The following is an 18,557-nucleotide window of genomic DNA, read 5'->3' as shown; positions in this document are numbered from 1 at the left end:
GGTTTATCTGAAGCCATTTTTTAAGATTTGCCCCTGCAGCTACCATGAATTAACCAAGTTAGCAGGTCAGTTAAGAACCTCCCCATGGAGTATTGTGGATTTGCTTATATTTTACTAAATTTGTCACATGCATTTGATTTGCCACTAATTTTCCATTACAAACCAACTTGATCTCAAATTTGTACTTTTCCTGTTCTTTGTTCCCCGCTCGTTACAGAGCACCCTATATTGCATTATGCACCTTCATGTTGTAGAAATTCAAGTCCAATGCTACACAAGCTCTCAAACTGCAATGCGTCAGTCTTGGAATTTGCAAAATGTGTCCTTTGAGGCCACCTGAATTGCTTTGTGCAATTATCTTTTGCATTTTTAGAGAAATGCTGCTGTGAAGTTAGCATTACAATGAAACTGAAGTGGCATTAAGTAACTTTGCTCCCAAATCTGAAGTGTTATACTTGAATCTCTCTGGCTTTGACTGACATTCAGCAGTCTGTAAGTGTGGCCAAAACCAAAGTGGTACTGAGGTTGACCAAGGTCCAATTCATCTAATGTTGGCTCCAGTTGTTGGATTGAAGCTGATGTAGCATGAATATGCAATGCCTTGTACTTTTAGTCATTTGGTTAAAAATGTGACACAAACTTGATTGCATTCCTGAGGCCTAAAAGAATTTTGAGCTTGCTTACAAATGATTATAATGCTGTTCCATCCAAGAAAGATTGTTCCTCCCTCTAAAATTCAGTTTTTGAATAATCTGAAACTTCTTCACTGCTCCATATATGAAACTTGGCATATTTGATAGCTCGCTGTTAGTCAGAAGGGTCTGGGTTTAAAGACTTGAGCTCAAGAATTTGGTTCGCCTTGAGACACTGAAGGAATACTCCTAATTCTTTGGGTGAAATTTAACTCGAGTTTCTGCTGTCTGCTCAGGTGAGTGTATAATTTGACAAATGGTGTCCTAGGTAAATGTTCCTCCAACAAAAATAAATTAACTGGTCATTCATCTTATTACTGTTTGAGAAGTCTTGCTGTGCGCAAAATGGCTGCTGCATTTGCCTACATTTGTCACCGCATTCCAGAGCAAAACATTATGTGAAGAACCTTGAGACGTTTCTGAGAAACATGATAAGATGCAATATAATTGCATATGTTTTCTTTTACTGCGTGCCAACTTCTATTTGTGCTTCTGTTGATAAGCAGTCAAAACAGTTTCTGAGCCTGAGCTGGTGAACGTCCTTTACCCTAAGAAAAGAGAAGTCTCTAGGCTAATTGCTTTAGTACAGCCAAGAACTTTTGTAGCTTTAGAGTAGCATGAGCTGCTGGTGCTTTGTTTTTCTTTGTGAAGATGCATGGCATCAGAAAGTTGAAAGTTTAAACATTCTGTCTGTCTCTCTGTCTGTCTCTCTGTCTGTCTCTCTGTCTGTCTCTCTGTCTGTCTCTCTGTCTGTCTCTCTGTCTGTCTCTCTGTCTGTCTCTCTGTCTGTCTCTCTGTCTGTCTCTCTGTCTGTCTCTGAATTACGAAGTTTACATCTTAAGCAGTGTAGGAAGAAAATTGCTTGCAGGAGGGAAGAACTGATTTTGAGCTACTTGATGGATTCATGACTACATGGCAAGCATATTTGCTGGGAAAGTTTATGCTGGTAGCAATTCTTGCAGAGAAAAGTTTCAAGTGTAAGATATGATGGTGAATGTCTTTTTGTCCATACCAGTTACTGTTTGACAGACTGCATTGCATTTTACAAGAATTTCTGATGACTAGTTCACTGGCTGTAAATTCATGCTGAGCGCAAATCAAAGACTGCAGCACTAATGCATAATTTTTATATACGCAAAGAAAAGTTTGCAGCTGGAAAACTGGCTATAATTCTCTGCTGATTTGGTTTTAGACATTGAATATCTTTTAGATTAGCCCACCCCTTAGCAGCAGTGTTGTGTGTGCATAAAGACAGCAGTGCCCATGTAACTGCATAGTTGTCTGCTTGACATTTTTCATTTTAGTTAGAAACTTAGATTTTTTTAATATAAAAAAAGCAACCCTTCATAATACAGCAATTCTTAATGAATGATACTTGTCCTTTTTATCTCTTCCTTTTTCCATCCACTGCCCAAACAGGAAAAATCTTCTTTTTTTTTATAAAGCAGGAACCAAGAATTATTTGAATATGTTGTGTTTTTATTTTTATTTTCTCTACATCTCCTCTTTACTAGGAAGCAGCACCACTAATGACAACTGGTTTGCCTCTGAGGTGAAGGATAGTGTTGCTTAGTGGAGCACATTTATATTGTTTGCATCCAGTATCAACATGAAACATACTCTGATTAGGTGCAAAGCAAAGCTTTCTCTTAATCTTCCCTAGCAATGTGAATCAACATCAGTGTGATATTTTTCCTCTTTCACTGACTAGCTCCTGAGTAAGATTGACAATTTGCACTAATTTAAGTTCTGTACTGTTAGTTCAATGTTGGTTTGAAATTGAGTTGTTTGCCCAAACTCCTTGCTATTGCAGAGGTCCCAAATGAAGAGACTTCCATCCCATCGGTCTAAACTGGATTTAGATGTATTCATAAGTACAACTTCATTGTATGCCTCTAATCGCTGTTTTGCCATATTATCATCCCTAAAGTAGTCCTGCTTTGTAACAACAGTACCACCTAACCTAAAGATACTTTTACCCAGAGCACCCTCCATTCCAAATGTACTTTTCTCCCCTTCTTGTCACTGTTTTGAATTTGAAGGAAATAACCTCAGTGGTTTTTGAATTATGAACTGAGGTTTTCATGGATTTTGCAGTTTTCTGTTGGATTAGTCACCACTTGTTCTGGATGTGCAGAATAGTTCCAAACAGTTCGTTGCTTCTGTTTATAAAACGTTTGCACTGTGATGCAATGACGAACTGGCAAACATATAGTCAGATGCTTATCTCCTCATTCAAAGAGTGAGCACTAGTTTAAAACTGACACATTATGATGTCTTTGTCAAAGTGGAAAATGGTAGGCCAATTTTCTGTGGATACTATCATTTTAATAATTTAAAAATGTAATTAGTCCTAGACATGTATTGTTGACAGGTTGTTAATTTGTTTAAATAATCTAAGTAACTGTATAAAGTGAGGATCCTCTTGATGTGATCCGATAATTTTAAAAACCAGGGACATGTTAAGTTTGTATAGTTAGTTTCACTGAAGACTTTCAGCTATCCCAGTAGTATAACCATTAGTATGACTATTTAGGCATTAGGCAGCCGTCCAAAAGTGCTTGCTCGTTGAACTGAACTTGCTATGAATATTTACTTACTACAAGTAATTCTTAAAAATGATGTAATTGTGATACAGCAACGAATGTACTTAATTGGTAATTGCAGCCAAACACTTGCACTTATATGGCGCCTTATAGTGAAACGTCCCAAGGCACTTCACACAATTTGGGGAGGCGGTGGGAGTGATGGCTAAGACAACAGACATTGAACTGCATTCAGCAGACGGTAGTGAAGGCACAGAGATTGAGATTTTTGTAGACTGTGGTATGGTAGTTCAGGAAAAGAATTGCAGATTGTAATCGCAGATGGTTCTGCTGTGAATGGTGGAATCAAAGAATGTGGTAGGCCATCATTAGAAGAACAAAGGGCATGAACTGGAACATAATGTTGGAGGAGCTTGCATAGGTAGGAAGGGCTGAGGCTGTGAAGAGATCTTACGATATCAGTGTGTTGTTTAGGATTGTGCAGTTGTTGAGATGAATGAGATAGGTGAATCAGATCTGTCTGAAGTGTGTGTGTGTGTGTGTGTGTGTGCGCTCAAGAAATGGAGCATGGAATTGAAAGAATCAGTGAATATATAAGCGGAGGTGATGTTCCAGTGGTATTATCGCTGGACTGTTAATCCAGATACACAGGAATGTTCTTGGGACCTGGGTTTGAATCCTGCTGTGGCAGGTGGTGGAATTTGAATTCAATGTATTTTAAAAAAAAATCTGGAATTGAGTTAGGTTTCCTGGTTATCATTAATTCTTATCTGGTTCACTAATGCCCTTTTTAAGGAAGGAAGCTGCCATCCTTACCACGTCTGACCTACATGTGACTCCAGACCCACATCAAAGTGGTCGACTCTTAACTGCCCTCTGGGCAATTAGGGATAGCAATAAATGTTGGCCTTGACAGTGATACCCTCATCCCATGAATGGAGTTTGAAAAAATAGTTGCTATGAGGTTGAAGTATGAATGGAGACAAGGCATGTTAGAGCTAAAAATAGTGGTTTTAGCAAAGAATTAGATATTGATTATTCAATTTAGTTGTGCACTGAAAATAAAAAAGTGGTTGGAAAGAGGGCAGTTGTACAGATCACAGCTGTTTTTGTCTTGCCAGAGCTAAGCTGGGAAAAGTTAATGATTGGTGAGCAGAAAAGAGAGGAGTAAATGGTACATGTTGTTTTAAAAACAAAACTCTAAATTAAAATGATTGTGGATCCCTGTTTTGTGCATACTTTTTGAGTTGGGATGCAGTCTTCCAGAACTTTAGGATTGCAGTTTAATATTAACTCACTGATGCAGAAATGTTTATAAAATTGTACAGAAAATTTACAAAGTTTTAATGAGCTAATTTGTCACAGATGGTTGAAACAGTTAACTAAATTAGATATGAATCTTGCATTCAAATAGCCATGCAGACAGACAGGGGCTGGGGGAGGAATGAAGCCTGAAACCAATTTGTAGCACTGTTGAATGCATGCTTCCCAATTATCACACATTTCATGACATTTTACTTTAGCTTTGCTTTGCAGTTCACCAAGAGTTTCATGTGGTCTACTGAATGACCAGTATATATGCAGAAAAATTTGTGTCTTGCCACATGCAAACAAAATTAAACATTTTGAATGGTGGCTCCCATTTACCTTTTATAAGCTTTGCCTGACACTAAATATTGAATAGAGGCTATTGCAATCTGCAGAAATGCATGGCATTTGAACATCAACAGATAAGTTGATCTCAGTCTTATGATTCAGCTCTAACAGGCCTATGGAGAGAGCAAACACAAAATACATTGGGTACACAAGTTTTGTGTGTTGCTCCCTGGGACCCATTTTAATAGGGTAAACATGCCTTAAGGCTAACAATGAATCTTTTTGGGTTTTTTGAATGGCTTTTTAACAGAAGAGAAATTACAGCATCTTGGAAGCGGTGAGATCTCTGGAACAGGTCCAGGGCCATGTGCTGAATATGATTCAGGACTGGAAACGACGACTACAGCTGTCAGGAAATGGTGCCTACTTTGAGGACAACCTGGGGTCACTTCAGGAATGGTGAGGAACCAGATTCAGTCCGTTTGGTGCGCAGTATTTTACAAATAAATTGGCACGTAGGCGCAAATGTCAAATTGAGATACATTGAATTACAGTTGACCACTGGAAATTCCCATTTGTTCATAATTATGGAAATTTTGTTTGATGGATTATTAGATTCTTTCATGATGTCAGTGTTGTAGAATTACAAATAAGTTGAGAAATTTGACGCATGCATTGCCAAATCATTTTCTGTTAAATGATGGTCTTGTAGGTGATGGCTTATTTTGAATAATATCCATAATTTGTTTCATATTTCATTTCACATTTTGTGCCTCGACTGCAACCCTACCAAAGGGGTAACTAGCAAGGAACAATTTCAACCCTGCTCAAATTTACAGTAGGGTGTTTATGTATTGAGTATCTTGCTATATTAAAGTTTGTATGTAGTCTTCATGTGTTAAATTTTAGATATTTTACACAAATGTGGCCCAATCCCATTATTATGAATTCTCCACCATTTTCCTATTTTCTTTCTGGCTGCTCACAATTGCTTAAAATGAAAAATACAAAATCCATTCTAAACCTGGTCTAATATTCTTGTTTTAGCCTCCCACTTGCTTCCAGCAGAGGTGGTTGATCTTGTCTCTGATTTGTGGTTGTCATTGAATTTGCAAATCTCTTGCTCTTCCCTTTGTCCAAGGAATTCCAATGAGCTTGAGATCAGACAATAGGGTAACCAAAGAGGGTAGCACCACTGAAAATAGATATTATGGCATGATGCTACCAGTTTCAATTCCTGGTGTATCACTGCATTCTCTAACTCTTAGTTAATGCATGGAGAGTGGAAAACCTGCACTGACGTCGCAACATTGATATTAAATCAGCTGTAGGGCTGTAAGTACAGTGCTTAGACCGTATACAGGTGATGTGATCAAGTAGGATACTGGTGCTAGAGAATCCAAGTGAGCAGGACTCAACCAGCAGAAGTTTCCATGTCTCAAAATCTTTATTTGCTGAGTTTATTTTACCACTATCTACCAGAAAGCAACTTTTACTGTGTGTGAGAATTTGCAAGTTCTGTAAGTCTTTGTACATACACCATGCCAATTAATTCAGGAGTTGGTGGTACAAGAGTTATTTGTGGGCAGATGTTTTAGTATTCAAGTGCCAGTGGGATTCCTTGCTGGGCTACAGAAAGAGTGCTCCTCTGTCCTGAGCAGGCAGCATTTCAGCTTTCGTTCATGGTTCCTTCAATTATTACTGAAACAGGTCTTGAACTGGAACAGACAGTTCTGGACTTCTGTATAGTTTTTTTCTTTGGTTATAGTTTTTAAGAAGTTTATCATAGTGCCTCCTTTATCTGTAGGGAGCAGAATATGATAAGTGACACTTCACACAATTATACTTCAAATAGACCTATTTTCTGGGCATGCCTTGATGTTCACATAAACCTAACCAAAACGAGCTTGGATATACCTTAATGAGTACCAGTTTTTGAAAACAAAAACTTTCAGATTCTTAAAATTAAAGACTTAGTTTGAGCCAAAGTGGCTGTTTCTTAACATGTGATGGAGTTGCAAGCAGAACTAATTAGAAAGCCTGCAGCTGAATCTTCTCAATTTGTCATGAATAAAAGACTGTAAATTGGAGTTTTTTAACCTGATTTTAGCCAATTTGAAATTAGCTTTAGTAACTTTTATTAAATATGACATTTTCAATGTTCATTTCCTAACTGAATATTTTCAGGATGTAGAATTAACATGGTCTTTTTCTTCTTTCAATTTCTATTCCTTCCATCCAATTGTAATGTCTCTGTCCTGAATTGTTGGATAATTCTGTAGACATTGGCAGCTTTCAGTGCCTTGTCCAAGTGACCATTCTTAATCCACAAACTGAAGTGGTTCGCTTTCTAGCTCACATGCTTGCATGTGCTCCCTGGCTCACTTAGGGACACTCAAGCCTTTTGTGGTGTCTTCATAATTACTCTGGGATCAGTTGTATCAGCACAGAGTGGGTACAAACAACAGATGTTACCCATCGAAGTGTCTATGCTAAAATAAAGCAAAGGGCTGGGGATCTAAGACAAAAACAGAATGCTGGAGAAACTCGGCAGGTCTGGCACTGTGTCTGTGGAGAGAAAGAGTTTAACGTTTTGAGCCCAGAAACCCTTTGTCAGAACTAGGGTTGATGAGTCCACTGACCTTTCAAAACATAAACAGAGTTAATCTCTCAAAAGATGCTCGAGATCTGCTGAGTTTCTCCAGCACTTTTTTGCTTTTGTTATAAGTGTCTGTTGTTTGATTAAGAAATATAGAAAATAGGAGCAGGAGTAGGCAGTTTTGTCTCATCCAGCCTACCCTGTCATTTAACACAATAGTGTCTGATCCTTTATCTCAAAGCCCACACCTGCTCTCTTCCCCTCTGCCCCTTGACACCTTTTAGCCTCTAGAAACGTATCTTCTATTTTCTTAACTATATTCAGTGACTTGGCCTCCACAAGCAAGAGGGTTCAGTATCCTCCTTCAAGCTAGGCACCCAGTGATGCAATTTGGGCTCAGCATCAGAATGGTTTTTGTGTTGGAAGAATTCCTGTCATGCGACCGATTACTGGAGAACTCTGAAGTAATGACCATGTGTCTGCTGAGGGTGATTTGTTCCTGTTAAGGGTAGTTAACACCCAATCATGCTGACGAACCATCTTCCTTCTAAAGTACTTGGCGAAAGGATAATGCTGCAGCTATCCCTGGTTAGACCGAAGAAGACTATTCTCCAAGGAAAAAGCTGAAATGTTAGGCTTCATTTGAATGCAAACCTTGGTCTTGTTGTCTTAGCATTCTAACTGATAGAATTCTGTGTGCTGTCCTGTAGATTTGTTATTTAGAATTTATAAATATTTATAACAAAGTATGCTCTTATTCCAGGTGTGATAAGCTTGCAGAAATGAACTGTCAAATTCAGCAAGAGCTTGGGCTGATTAGCACACAGGAAGACATTGCTAGTGACCAGATATCAGGAGTGCCTGAGAGACTCTCCTCTTTACTCATTAACCTGGTCAGAAGGTAATTCCATTATTGCTACAATGCTTGTACCACCAAATGGCTATGGGAAATGCAGGGTTAGGGGGGATGGGTCTGGGTGGGATGCTCTTTGGGGGGTCGGTGGAGAGGGTGAACTGTGACTCGGATGCAGAGATCCTTCAGAGTGATCTCAGCAGGTTGAGTGAGTGGGCAAGTCAATGGCAGATGTGATATAATTTTGGTTAAATGTGAGGCTGTTGGCTTTGAAAGCCAAAAACAAGAAGGCAGGTTGCAGAGATAATGGGAACTGCAGATGCTGGAAATTCCAAGATAATAAAATGTGGGGCTGGATGAACACAGCAGGCCAAGCAGCATCTCAGGAGCACAAAAGCTGACGTTTCGGGCCTAGACCCTTCATCAGGTTGCACCTGAGTGGCTGTAAATTGGGAGAGGGGAGTGTGCAGCGGGACCTGGGTGTCCTTGTGCATCAGTCGCTTGAGGTAAGCATGCAGGTGCAGCAGACTAATCAAGAAGGCAAATTGTATGTTGGCCTTCATTGTAAAAGGTTTCAAACACAGGAGCAGGGATGTGTTCTTGTAGTAATACAGGGCCTTGGTGACACCATGCCTGGAATATCGTGTTCAGTTTTGGCCTCCTTTTCTGAGGAAGTATGTTCTTGCTCTCGAGGGAGTGCATCCAAGATTTATCCAGGCTGATTCCAGGGATGGTGGGTCTGACGTGTGAGGATAAATTGAAAAGGTTAGGATTCTTTTCACTAGACTTCAGACGGCTTAGAAAGGGTGGATGCTAGGAAGTTGTTTCCGTTAGGCAGGGAGACTAGGACCTGTGGGCACAGCCTTAGATTTAGAGGGGGTAAATTTAAAACTGAAATGAGATGACATTTCTTCAGCCAGAGAGTGGTAGGCTTGTGAAATTCATTGCCACGGAGTGCAGTGGAGGCCGGGACGTTAGATGCCTTCAAGGCAGAGATCGACAAATTCTTGATCTCACAAGGAATCAAAGGCTACAGGGAGAGTGCAGGGAAGTGGAGTTGAAATGCCCATCGGCTATGATTTAAATGGCGGAGTGGACTTGGTAGGCCGAATGGCCTTGGTTCCACTCCTATGTCTTATGGCCTTATGGAATGAAGGGGGGAATCTAATTCTAACAGGACTGGACAGGGTAGGTGCGGGGAGGATGTTCCTGGTAGTGGGTGTGCTCAGAACCAGGGGTCACAGTTTGAGGATTCAGGGTAGATGATTTAGTGCGGAGATGAGAGATTTTTTTCACCCAAAGAGTGGTGAGCCTGTGGAATTCATTACTATAGGAAGTATTTGATGCCAAAATATTGAATGTATTCAAGAGGCAACTAGATATAGCACATGAGATGAATGGGATCAAAGGTTATGGGGAGAAAGCAGGATTAGGCTATTGAGTTGGACGATCAGCCATAATTGTGAAGAATGGCGGAGCAGGCTCGAAGGGCCAAAGGGCTGCCTCCTGCTCCTATCTTTGCTGTTTCTATGTTTGGCCTAATTCTGAGCTAGTACAGTTTTAAAGTAGTGGTTTGATCCTTCTGTGAATTAGCTGTCCTACATTGTTCTGGATACAATTTGAAATATATGTGCAGAAACAACACAAAATGCAGTTGTTTGGAAACGTAGTGGTTTACCTCTATTGAGAGTAAAGTGTGTGAATGGAAGAATGTTGCAAAATTTGAATGTCCATTTCGATAGGATTCCATGTGATGAGAAAAAAGTTAGAAATGACTGCCGTTGTTAAAGTGCTTCTGCCTCTCAACCTGCATGTGTATCAGTGTTTTGTTGATGATAAGAATGAGATATTCGTGGAGTAAAAAATAATAAACAGGTGCACCTTCATTTTCAGATCGCTTGAATGTTAGTGAAAGTTGCTATTAAACTTGTTCTCCCCACCTCCACCGCCGCAAGCCCCAGGCAGGTTCAGAAGTTTGCATTGAGGCCATTCGTCTCATGGCGCCTGCGCCTGTCAGTAAAGATCCTACTCCACAAATCCCATGTCCTGTGGGTGGGGTGGAGGTAGAAAGAGTTGACCCTGCTTGGAGCTTAGTGCCACATATCTCTTAGAGCTGCAGCTAGTCTGTGGAACGGGGGATTGGCAGAGATAATAAATAATGCTTTTTTTTAATGTTTTAAATGTTAAGTTTAACCTGTTTCCACAATTTTACAGTGCATTCCTTGTGGAAAAGCAGCCTCCACAGGTACTAAAGACTCAAAGTAAGTTTTCTTCAACTGTTCGCTTTTTGCTTGGGTTGAAGCTAAATGCCCCAACAAAGCCTCCTGTCGTGAAAGCCATAATCATTACGGAACAACAGGCCAGAGTTATGAGACAGCATGGGAACATACACAGGTAAGAATAAATTCAGTGCTTATGGAAGGGGGTGCCGTGTTTATTATATGTATCTCTCTGTATCCAGTCTTTGTTGTTCAGTACAGACCCAGTCTTCCATACCTTTTTATAATACGTGAGTATTCTGCTGTTTGCCTTTTTATAAGGGCTGACACTTCTGAGAGTCATCCATGAAAATGAAACCTGACACTTATGATCCCAGCTGATGTTACTGTTGGACGAGTCAGATGCCAAACTGAAATCCAGCTTGATAAATCATATTTTTAACAAATTTTATTGAGGTTGATCTTTTACTGAAATCACAAGCATACAATGCTGCAGATTTGGTTTTAACATAAACTTTTATGTTTTAATGTACCACGAAACAAAGATACAATAGAATAAATCAAACTAGTTACATGTAACACCGTTTGAAAGATTTTGAAATGCACAGTAAAATACAACTCCTCTTTCTCACCATTCAAAACACTAGAGAGAATTCCCCTCTCTATAAATTCTGTAGGTTTGACTTGATTGTTTCTTTCAATCCCCAGTCTTGGGAGTTTGATGGTTTCCTTGAGCATTCTCGCAACAGAGTTAGATTACATTAGATTACCTACAGTGTGGAAACAGGCCCTTCAGCCCAACAAGTCCACACCGTCCCTTGAAGCATCCCACCCAGACCCATCCCCCTATAACCCACACACCCCTAAACACTATGAGCAATTTAGCATGGCCAATCCTCCTACCCTGCACATCTTTGGACTGTGGGAGGAAACCGGAGCACCTGGAGGAAACCCACGCAGACACAAGGAGAATGTGCAAACTCCACGCAGACAGTGACCCGAGGCTGGAATCGAACCCAGGTCCCTGGCGCTGTGAGGCTGCAGTGCTAACCACTGAGCCGCCCCCAACCTAGTTACATGTAACACCATGTGTAACGCATTTAGACTCTTTCAGTTTCCAATAATAACTCCTTTAGGATTCATGCCAAACATTATTTTTGTGATTTGGAATTTCAAAATGAAGCTGTTACACTGAAGTGACCCATTTCCTAACTGTTCTGAACTGTTTCTTGCATCTGACTTCAACCAGGACCCTGTACAAACTGAAAGCAAAAGCTTTCCAAGCTATGGATCTCCCCGCAACCCCCACCAAGCAAAATGAAATCCTGACTCTTCTAAATAGCAAGTAAACTAATGTTTTTGAATGTTTTGCTCTGTCTCATTGTGAAACACTTAATGCTTACAAATTCCCATTATCATTCCCTCAGTCCCTCCCTCTGTCCCAAACACTGACAAGTTCATCAGTAACCCCTTTCCTTTCTTATTAGTAAAGGATTGAAGGGTTATGGGTAGCAGGCAAGACAGTAGAATTGAGGCCAAGATGCAATCAGCCATGATTGTGTTGAATGGTGGAGAGACCTTGAGGGGCTGAATTTCCTACTCCTGCTCCTGGTCTTCGTTCTTATCCCCCTCATACACACAAACCAGAACCCACATGGCACCACTTCAAACTTTAAAATAAAAGGTGTTAAGAAATTTCACACCTTTCATCACATTATGACCAAAGTTTAATTTTTTTTTGCAATAATAGCAAAAGTGACAACCTGCTGCATTTTAATACAGGACTTGATGCAAAATCCTGGAATTTGACCACAGTTTCTCACGTTTCTAAAATTTAAATCAGTTTTAAAGTTAAGTACATCAGACTTAAGACTTTGCAATTAAATGTAAAAATGAATTGGGGATGAAATTCCAAGTTTTTTTGCCTTACCCGTCTGAAAATGACAGTTCCCATGGGTGCAATCCTACAGATGCCAGCAAGCCCTTCATTCCTTTGCCCTGGGGTGTGTTAATATTAAAATGTGCCGGCCCATTGAGAATGGCAGCACAGCACTTAACCCATAGGCCCGGAGTGATCCAAGTGGGTTCTTAACAGGTAAGGCAAGGAAACATTGTTGTGAATTTTTGATTTAATAGGTACTCCTTTCATGCCATGGGATATAGTACGGTCTTGGCATGGTCGTGGATTTTCTTGTGTCCATTTTGAAAAGTTGAATATAATTTGTACATGTTAGCTATTTATGATTTTGAAAAATGTGAAGCTACCATATCCCTTTCTCCCCCTCTGCCAGTGAAAACACAGGAGAGATCATGAACAATACCAGCTTATTGGAGTTTAGTAATGCCACAAAAACCACCAGTGCCAGCTTCAGGAATATGGTATGTTAAAATTTTAAAAGCAAGTACTAACATCCCAGAGGGATTGTGTGTGCATATTTTTATTTGGATGTCCTTGGCGTTCACCCTGGTTCTCTCAATTTTAGCTGCAGAAAAGTATTTCACCTATGCTGTGGTGGTTATGTTGCTGGATTAATAATTCAAAAGTCTGGACTAATAATCCAAAGAGCATGAATTCTTATGTCAGTTTGAGAACCTGAATTCATAGAATACAATATTGCAGCATGCAGCACAGAAGGAGAACACTAACTTGTCATGCCTGTGACTGCTTTCTGGAAGACTAACTTGGCTAGTCCCACTCTTCCATTGTTTGTTTTATTTTCACCCGACAAATGTTTTCTTTTTTGTCTAGTTCTCAACTTTTCTGGCAATGGTTTCTTAGTATATGTTCTGTGTGCACTTCTCATAATTTTTGAACACCTCCATCAACTTTTTTTTTTCTTTCTCTTCAAAGGATAAAATTCCCAATGTCTCCAATCGATCCATGTAACTGCTGTCTCCCAGTTTAGAGCAGTTCTCTCAAATCATTTTTGTACTCTCTCTAAGATCACCACATACCTCCTAAAGCATGTTGTCCATAATTGGGCCTATTTCAGTTGAGAGGCTGAACTAGTGTTCTCTAAAAGTTCAACATAGCTTCTTTGACAGGCATAGAATACAAAAGCAATAAAGCTCAGGATGCTGTAAACCTTTTTGATCACTTTTTCTTATCATTCTCTGACAGTGTTTGTGCATGTAAGTTCTTAGTTGTTCCTGTATCTGTTTAGTATTGTCTGCTTTAATGTCTGTCCTCATTTTACTGCCAAGATATAGCTCTGCACATTAAATTTAATTTTTTGTGTTGCCTGTTTGGTCATTTTGTGTCTGTTCTCGTTAAAGTCTATCGCTTATCCTCTTGACAGTTTGCAACACTTCCACATTAGGCATTGACTGCACCCTTTGAAATTGTATGCCTTGGAGGCACGACACTTTAAATTTATTAATATGCAGGTAATCCTCACCTAACTTAGTAGATCTGTTCCTCAGAATTGCTACTTTAAGTGAAACATGGGTCCCCATAGGAATCAGTTGGTTTCTAAGATCTTGATTTTCAGAATCTTAAAAAAAAATTGGTGCAGAGCTTCCAGTCTTTGAATAGTCTATGTTTAGACGTGCCCTGAATTGCCTACACAGCAACTGTCACGTGGTTTAGATTTCTAATGAGCAATTGCCCTGTACCTGGAACCCTCCAAAAAATTCCCAGATTGAATTGGAGTCACAGAGTTTGATAGTTTCTGACTTACTTGATTTTAAAACTCCTGGTTAACTAAAAAAACTGAATTAAGTACCATAACCTGGGGAAGCCGTATTCAATAAACTCGGAGCTAAAGGCAAATAAATTTGCTGGTCCTGACAATTTGCACTCTAAGATGCAATTAGGTCAATTGGGCAACTCATGATGGGAAATAAATGCTGGTCCGGACAATGATGGCTGCATCCCATGAATGAATTTTTAAAATGCCAAAAGAGGTCGCTACAGAGATAGTGGATGTCTTGGTCGTAATTTTCCAAAAATCCTTGGATTCTGGCCAAGTATCAGAGGATTGGACAACTGCCAATTTGAACCCCTATTCAAAAGGGAGGGAGGCAAAAAGTGGGTAACTGCAGGCTGATTGGCCTAACGTCTATTGTTTGAAAAGTATTGGAATCAGTTGTTGAAGAAGTAATAGCAGAACGTTTGGAAAATCATAATCCAGTCAGGCAGAGTCAGCATGCTTCCCTGAAGAGGAAATCTGACTGACTAAGTTTAGAATTTTCCAAGGAATTCTCAACCAGTGGATAGAGGGGATCCAGTAGATGTTGTATGTGGACATCCAGAAGATGTTCAACAAGGTACTTAACCAAAGGTTGTCATGCAATAAGAGCCCAGTGTGTTGGAGGTAGTATATTGGAATGGATAAAGAATTGGCTCATGGACCAGAAATAGCAAGTAGGGATAAGAGGTTCTTTATCAGACTGGTGACCTTTTGACCAGTGTGGTTCCATAGAGATCAGTGTTGGGAGTGGAACTGTTTACAAGATGCGTGAATGACTTAGGGGAAGGAAGCAAATGCGCTGTAGCCAAATTCACAAAAATAGGCAGAAAGGCAGGTTGCGAGAGGAATATAAACAGTTTACAGAGAAATATTGATTAAGTGAGTGAGCAAAAGATTGGTAAGTGGAGTATAAGAAAATATGAAATTGCTTCTTTTGGAACAGGGGGAAAAAATCCATTATTTAAATGGAGAAAAACTGCAGAAAGCTGCAATACAAAGACTCTGGAACTTGTGCATGAAACACAGAAAGCAAGTGCACACAGCAGCAGGTAATCAGGAAGGTCACTGGAGTAAAAACAGAAGTTGCTGGAAAAAGCTCAGCAGGTCTGGCAGCATCCATGAGGAAAAAAATCAGAGTTAATGTTTTGGGTCCAGTGACCCTTCCTCAGAACAGGAACTCTTTTTCTTCACAGATGTTGCCAGACCTGAGCTTTTCCAGCAATTTCTGTTTTTATTCTTGATTTACAGTATCTGTAGTTCTTTTGGGTTTTTATTAAGGTCAATGGAATGTTACCCTTATTTCAAGGGTTTGGAGCATAAGAGTAGGGAAGTCTTGCTGCAACTGTGCAAGGTCTAGACCACATTGGAGTACTGTAAGCAGTTTTTGTCCCCTTATTTAAGAAAAGAGATTGCTTCATTGGAGGCAGTTCAGAGAAGATTCACTCAGATATTCTCCAACAAGGAGGGGGACTGTCTTTTAAGCCAAGGTTAAACAGATTGGGACTCTACACAGTGGAGTTTGGAAGACTGAGCGGTGATCTAATTGAAGGAGGCTTGACTGGGTAAATGCAGAGAGAAAGTTACACTCATGGGAAAGTCTAGGACTGGAGGGAATAGTCTCGGAATAAAGAGGGGCCAATTTAAGACTGGGGAGAGGAGAATTTCTTTTGAGTGTTGAGAGTCTTTGGAGCTCCTTGCCGCAGCTGTGGGGACAGAGTCCTTAAGTGCACTTAAGGCTGAGGTAGACTTTTTTGATCTGTAGGGAATTGAGGGTTACAGAGAAGGGGCAGGAAAGCAGATGTGGTGGAGCAGGCTTAAGGGGCTGATGGCCAACTCCTGTTCCTATTTCCTATTGACTTTATCTCCCTTCAATCTATAAACAACCATTCACAACTACATTGCTTCTTGTCACGCAGGCTTCCATCAGTTCTGAGGAAGGATCACTGAACCAAGTATTAACTCTGATTCTGCTCCATAGGTGCTGCACCCTCTTCATTGCTAGATCAATTGTTTTTTGTGCCAAATGTTTCCTTGTAGCAACAATTCTTAGCTTTTGTAAATACTAAAGTCTAGTTAAAAATTTTGTCAGCATTGGAAAGTTCTAAGACTGTGATTCTGGATTTTGAACTCAGTGCCTAACTGGTATGCAAAAGTAATCTCTTGCCGGCCCCCCCCCCCCCCCCCCCCCCCCCCCCCCCCCCCCCGGCTTCTAGTTCTCTACCTTACCCATACAGGTATAAATTACATGGAGGTCCGTCCTTTAGCTTTTGGCGAAGCAATCAACCCTCTGAATGGGTGCAAAGACTTTTCTCCCTCTAGTTTGCTCCTACAATTTAAGTATGGCTCTTTGGAAACAGGTTATTAAAGCTGATTGCTTTGACAAGGCTTTGTGAGAATCGCTGTAGGATTCTTTCACTAGCTATGTGCCAGATCAAATCCCCCCAACTAGTTTTCCTTCACAAAGCCCCAATTGAACTGCCTGCTTTTGTCAGTAAACACAAAAGCTAAACAAAAGAAGGCTGTTTTGCCAGTGCCAAACCCAGAATCACTATCGCAAAGGCAGCATGGCGTACTTTGCAATGAATCAAACAGAAATGCAAGTTAATTTATTTTATTTTCAACCCAACTATTTGATTCTGCAAGATAATAAAATGTGAGGCTGGATGAAACACAGCAGGCCAAGCAGCATCTCAGGAGCACAAAAAGCTGACGTTTCGGGCTGAGACCCTTCATCAGAGAGGGGGATGGGGGGAGGGAACTGGAATGAATAGGGAGAGACGGGGAGGCGGACCGAAGATGAAGAGTAAAGAAGATAGGTGGAGAGAGTGTAGGTGGGGAGGTAGGGAGGGGACAGGTCAAGGAGGTGGGATGAGGTTAGTAGGTAGCTGGGGGTGCGGCTTGGGGTGGGAGGAAGGGATGGGTGAGAGGAAGAACCGGTTAGGGAGGCAGAGACAGGTTGGACTGGTTTTGGATGCAGTGGTGGGGGGGGGGAAGAGCTGGGCTGGTTGTGTGGTGCAGTGGGGGGGAGGGGATGAACTGGGCTGGTTTAGGGATGCAGTAGGGGAAGGGGAGATTTGAAACTGGTGAAGTCCACATTGATACCATATGGCTGCAGGGTTCCCAGGCGGAATATGAGTTGCTGTTCCTGCAACCTTTGGGTGGCATCATTGTGGCAGTGCAGGAGGCCCATGATGGACATGTCATCAAGAGAATGGGAGGGGGAGTGGAAATGGTTTGCGACTGGGAGGTGCAGTTGTTTGTTGCGAACTGAGCGGAGCGTGTTCTGCAAAGCGGAGTCCCCAAGCCTCCGCTTGGTTTCCCCAATGTAGAGAAGCCGCACCGGGTACAGTGGATGCAGTATACCACATTAAGCAGAGGTTCACCTGCACATCTGCCAATGTGGAATGTCATCTTGGGCCTGGGATGGGGGTGAGGGAGGAGGTGTGGGGACAAGTGTAGCATTTCCTGCGGTTGCAGGGGAAGGTGCCGGTGTGGTGGGTTGGAGGGCAGTGTGGAGCGAACAAGGGAGTCACGGAGAGAGTGGTCTCTCCGGAAAGCAGACAGGGGAGGGGATGGAAAAATGTCTTGGGTGGTGGGGTCGGATTGTAAATGGCGGAAGTGTCGGAGGATAATGCGTTGTATCCGGAGGTTGGTAGGGTGGTGTGTGAGAACGAGGGGGATCCTCTTGGGGCGCTTGTGGCGGGGGCGGGGTGTGAGGGATGTGTCGCGGGAAATGCGGAGACGCGGTCAAGGGCGTTCTCGATCACCGTGGGGGGAAAGTTGCGGTCCTTAAAGAACTTGGACATCTGGGATGTGCGGGAGTGAATGTCTTATCGTGGGAGCAGATGCGGCGGAGGCGGAGGAATTGGGAATAGGGGATGGACATTTTTGCAGGAGGTGGGTGGGAGGAGGTGTATTCTAGGTAGCTGTGGGAGTCGGTGGGCTTGAAATGGACATCAGTTACAAGCTGGTTGCCTGAGATGGAGACTGAGAGGTCCAGGAAGGTGAGGGATGTGCTGGAGATGGCCCAGGTGAACTGAAGGTTGGGTGGAAGGTGTTGGTGAAGTGGATGAACTGTTCGAGCTCCTCTGGGGAGCGAGAGGCGGCGCCGATACAGTCATCAATGTACCGGAGGAAGAGGTGGGGTTTGGGGCCTGTGTGGGGTGCGGAAGAGGGACTGTTCCACGTAACCTACAAAGAGGCAGGCATAGCTGGGGCCCATGCGGGTGCCCATGGCCACCCCCTTAGTCTGTAGGAAGTGGGAGGAGTCAAAAGAGAAGTTGTTGAGTGTGAGGACGAGTTCAGCTAGGCGGATGAGAGTGTCGGTGGAGGGGGACTGGTCGGGGCCTGCGGGACAGGA

The 18,557-nt window shown here is 41.7% G+C and overlaps 1 protein-coding gene across 3 annotated transcripts in view; it reads left to right on the top strand.

Annotated features, from left to right (window-relative positions):
- LOC125448210 (signal transducer and activator of transcription 5B-like) overlaps positions 1–18,557 on the top strand; it is a 117,175-nt gene that overhangs the window by 71,056 nt on the left and 27,562 nt on the right. For all 3 annotated transcript variants that reach the window (XM_059643455.1, XM_059643456.1, XM_059643454.1), the window contains exons 7-10: positions 5,145–5,293; positions 8,197–8,334; positions 10,501–10,680; positions 12,797–12,884. In XM_059643455.1, coding sequence (XP_059499438.1) covers positions 5,145–5,293; positions 8,197–8,334; positions 10,501–10,680; positions 12,797–12,884 — 555 coding nt within the window. The remainder of the gene's footprint in view (positions 1–5,144; positions 5,294–8,196; positions 8,335–10,500; positions 10,681–12,796; positions 12,885–18,557) is intronic.

The sequence above is a fragment of the Stegostoma tigrinum genome, chromosome X (genome assembly GCF_030684315.1).
Source record: "Stegostoma tigrinum isolate sSteTig4 chromosome X, sSteTig4.hap1, whole genome shotgun sequence".
Classification (NCBI taxonomy): Eukaryota; Metazoa; Chordata; class Chondrichthyes; order Orectolobiformes; family Stegostomatidae; genus Stegostoma; species Stegostoma tigrinum.
This window is presented reverse-complemented; position numbering and strand designations above follow the sequence as displayed.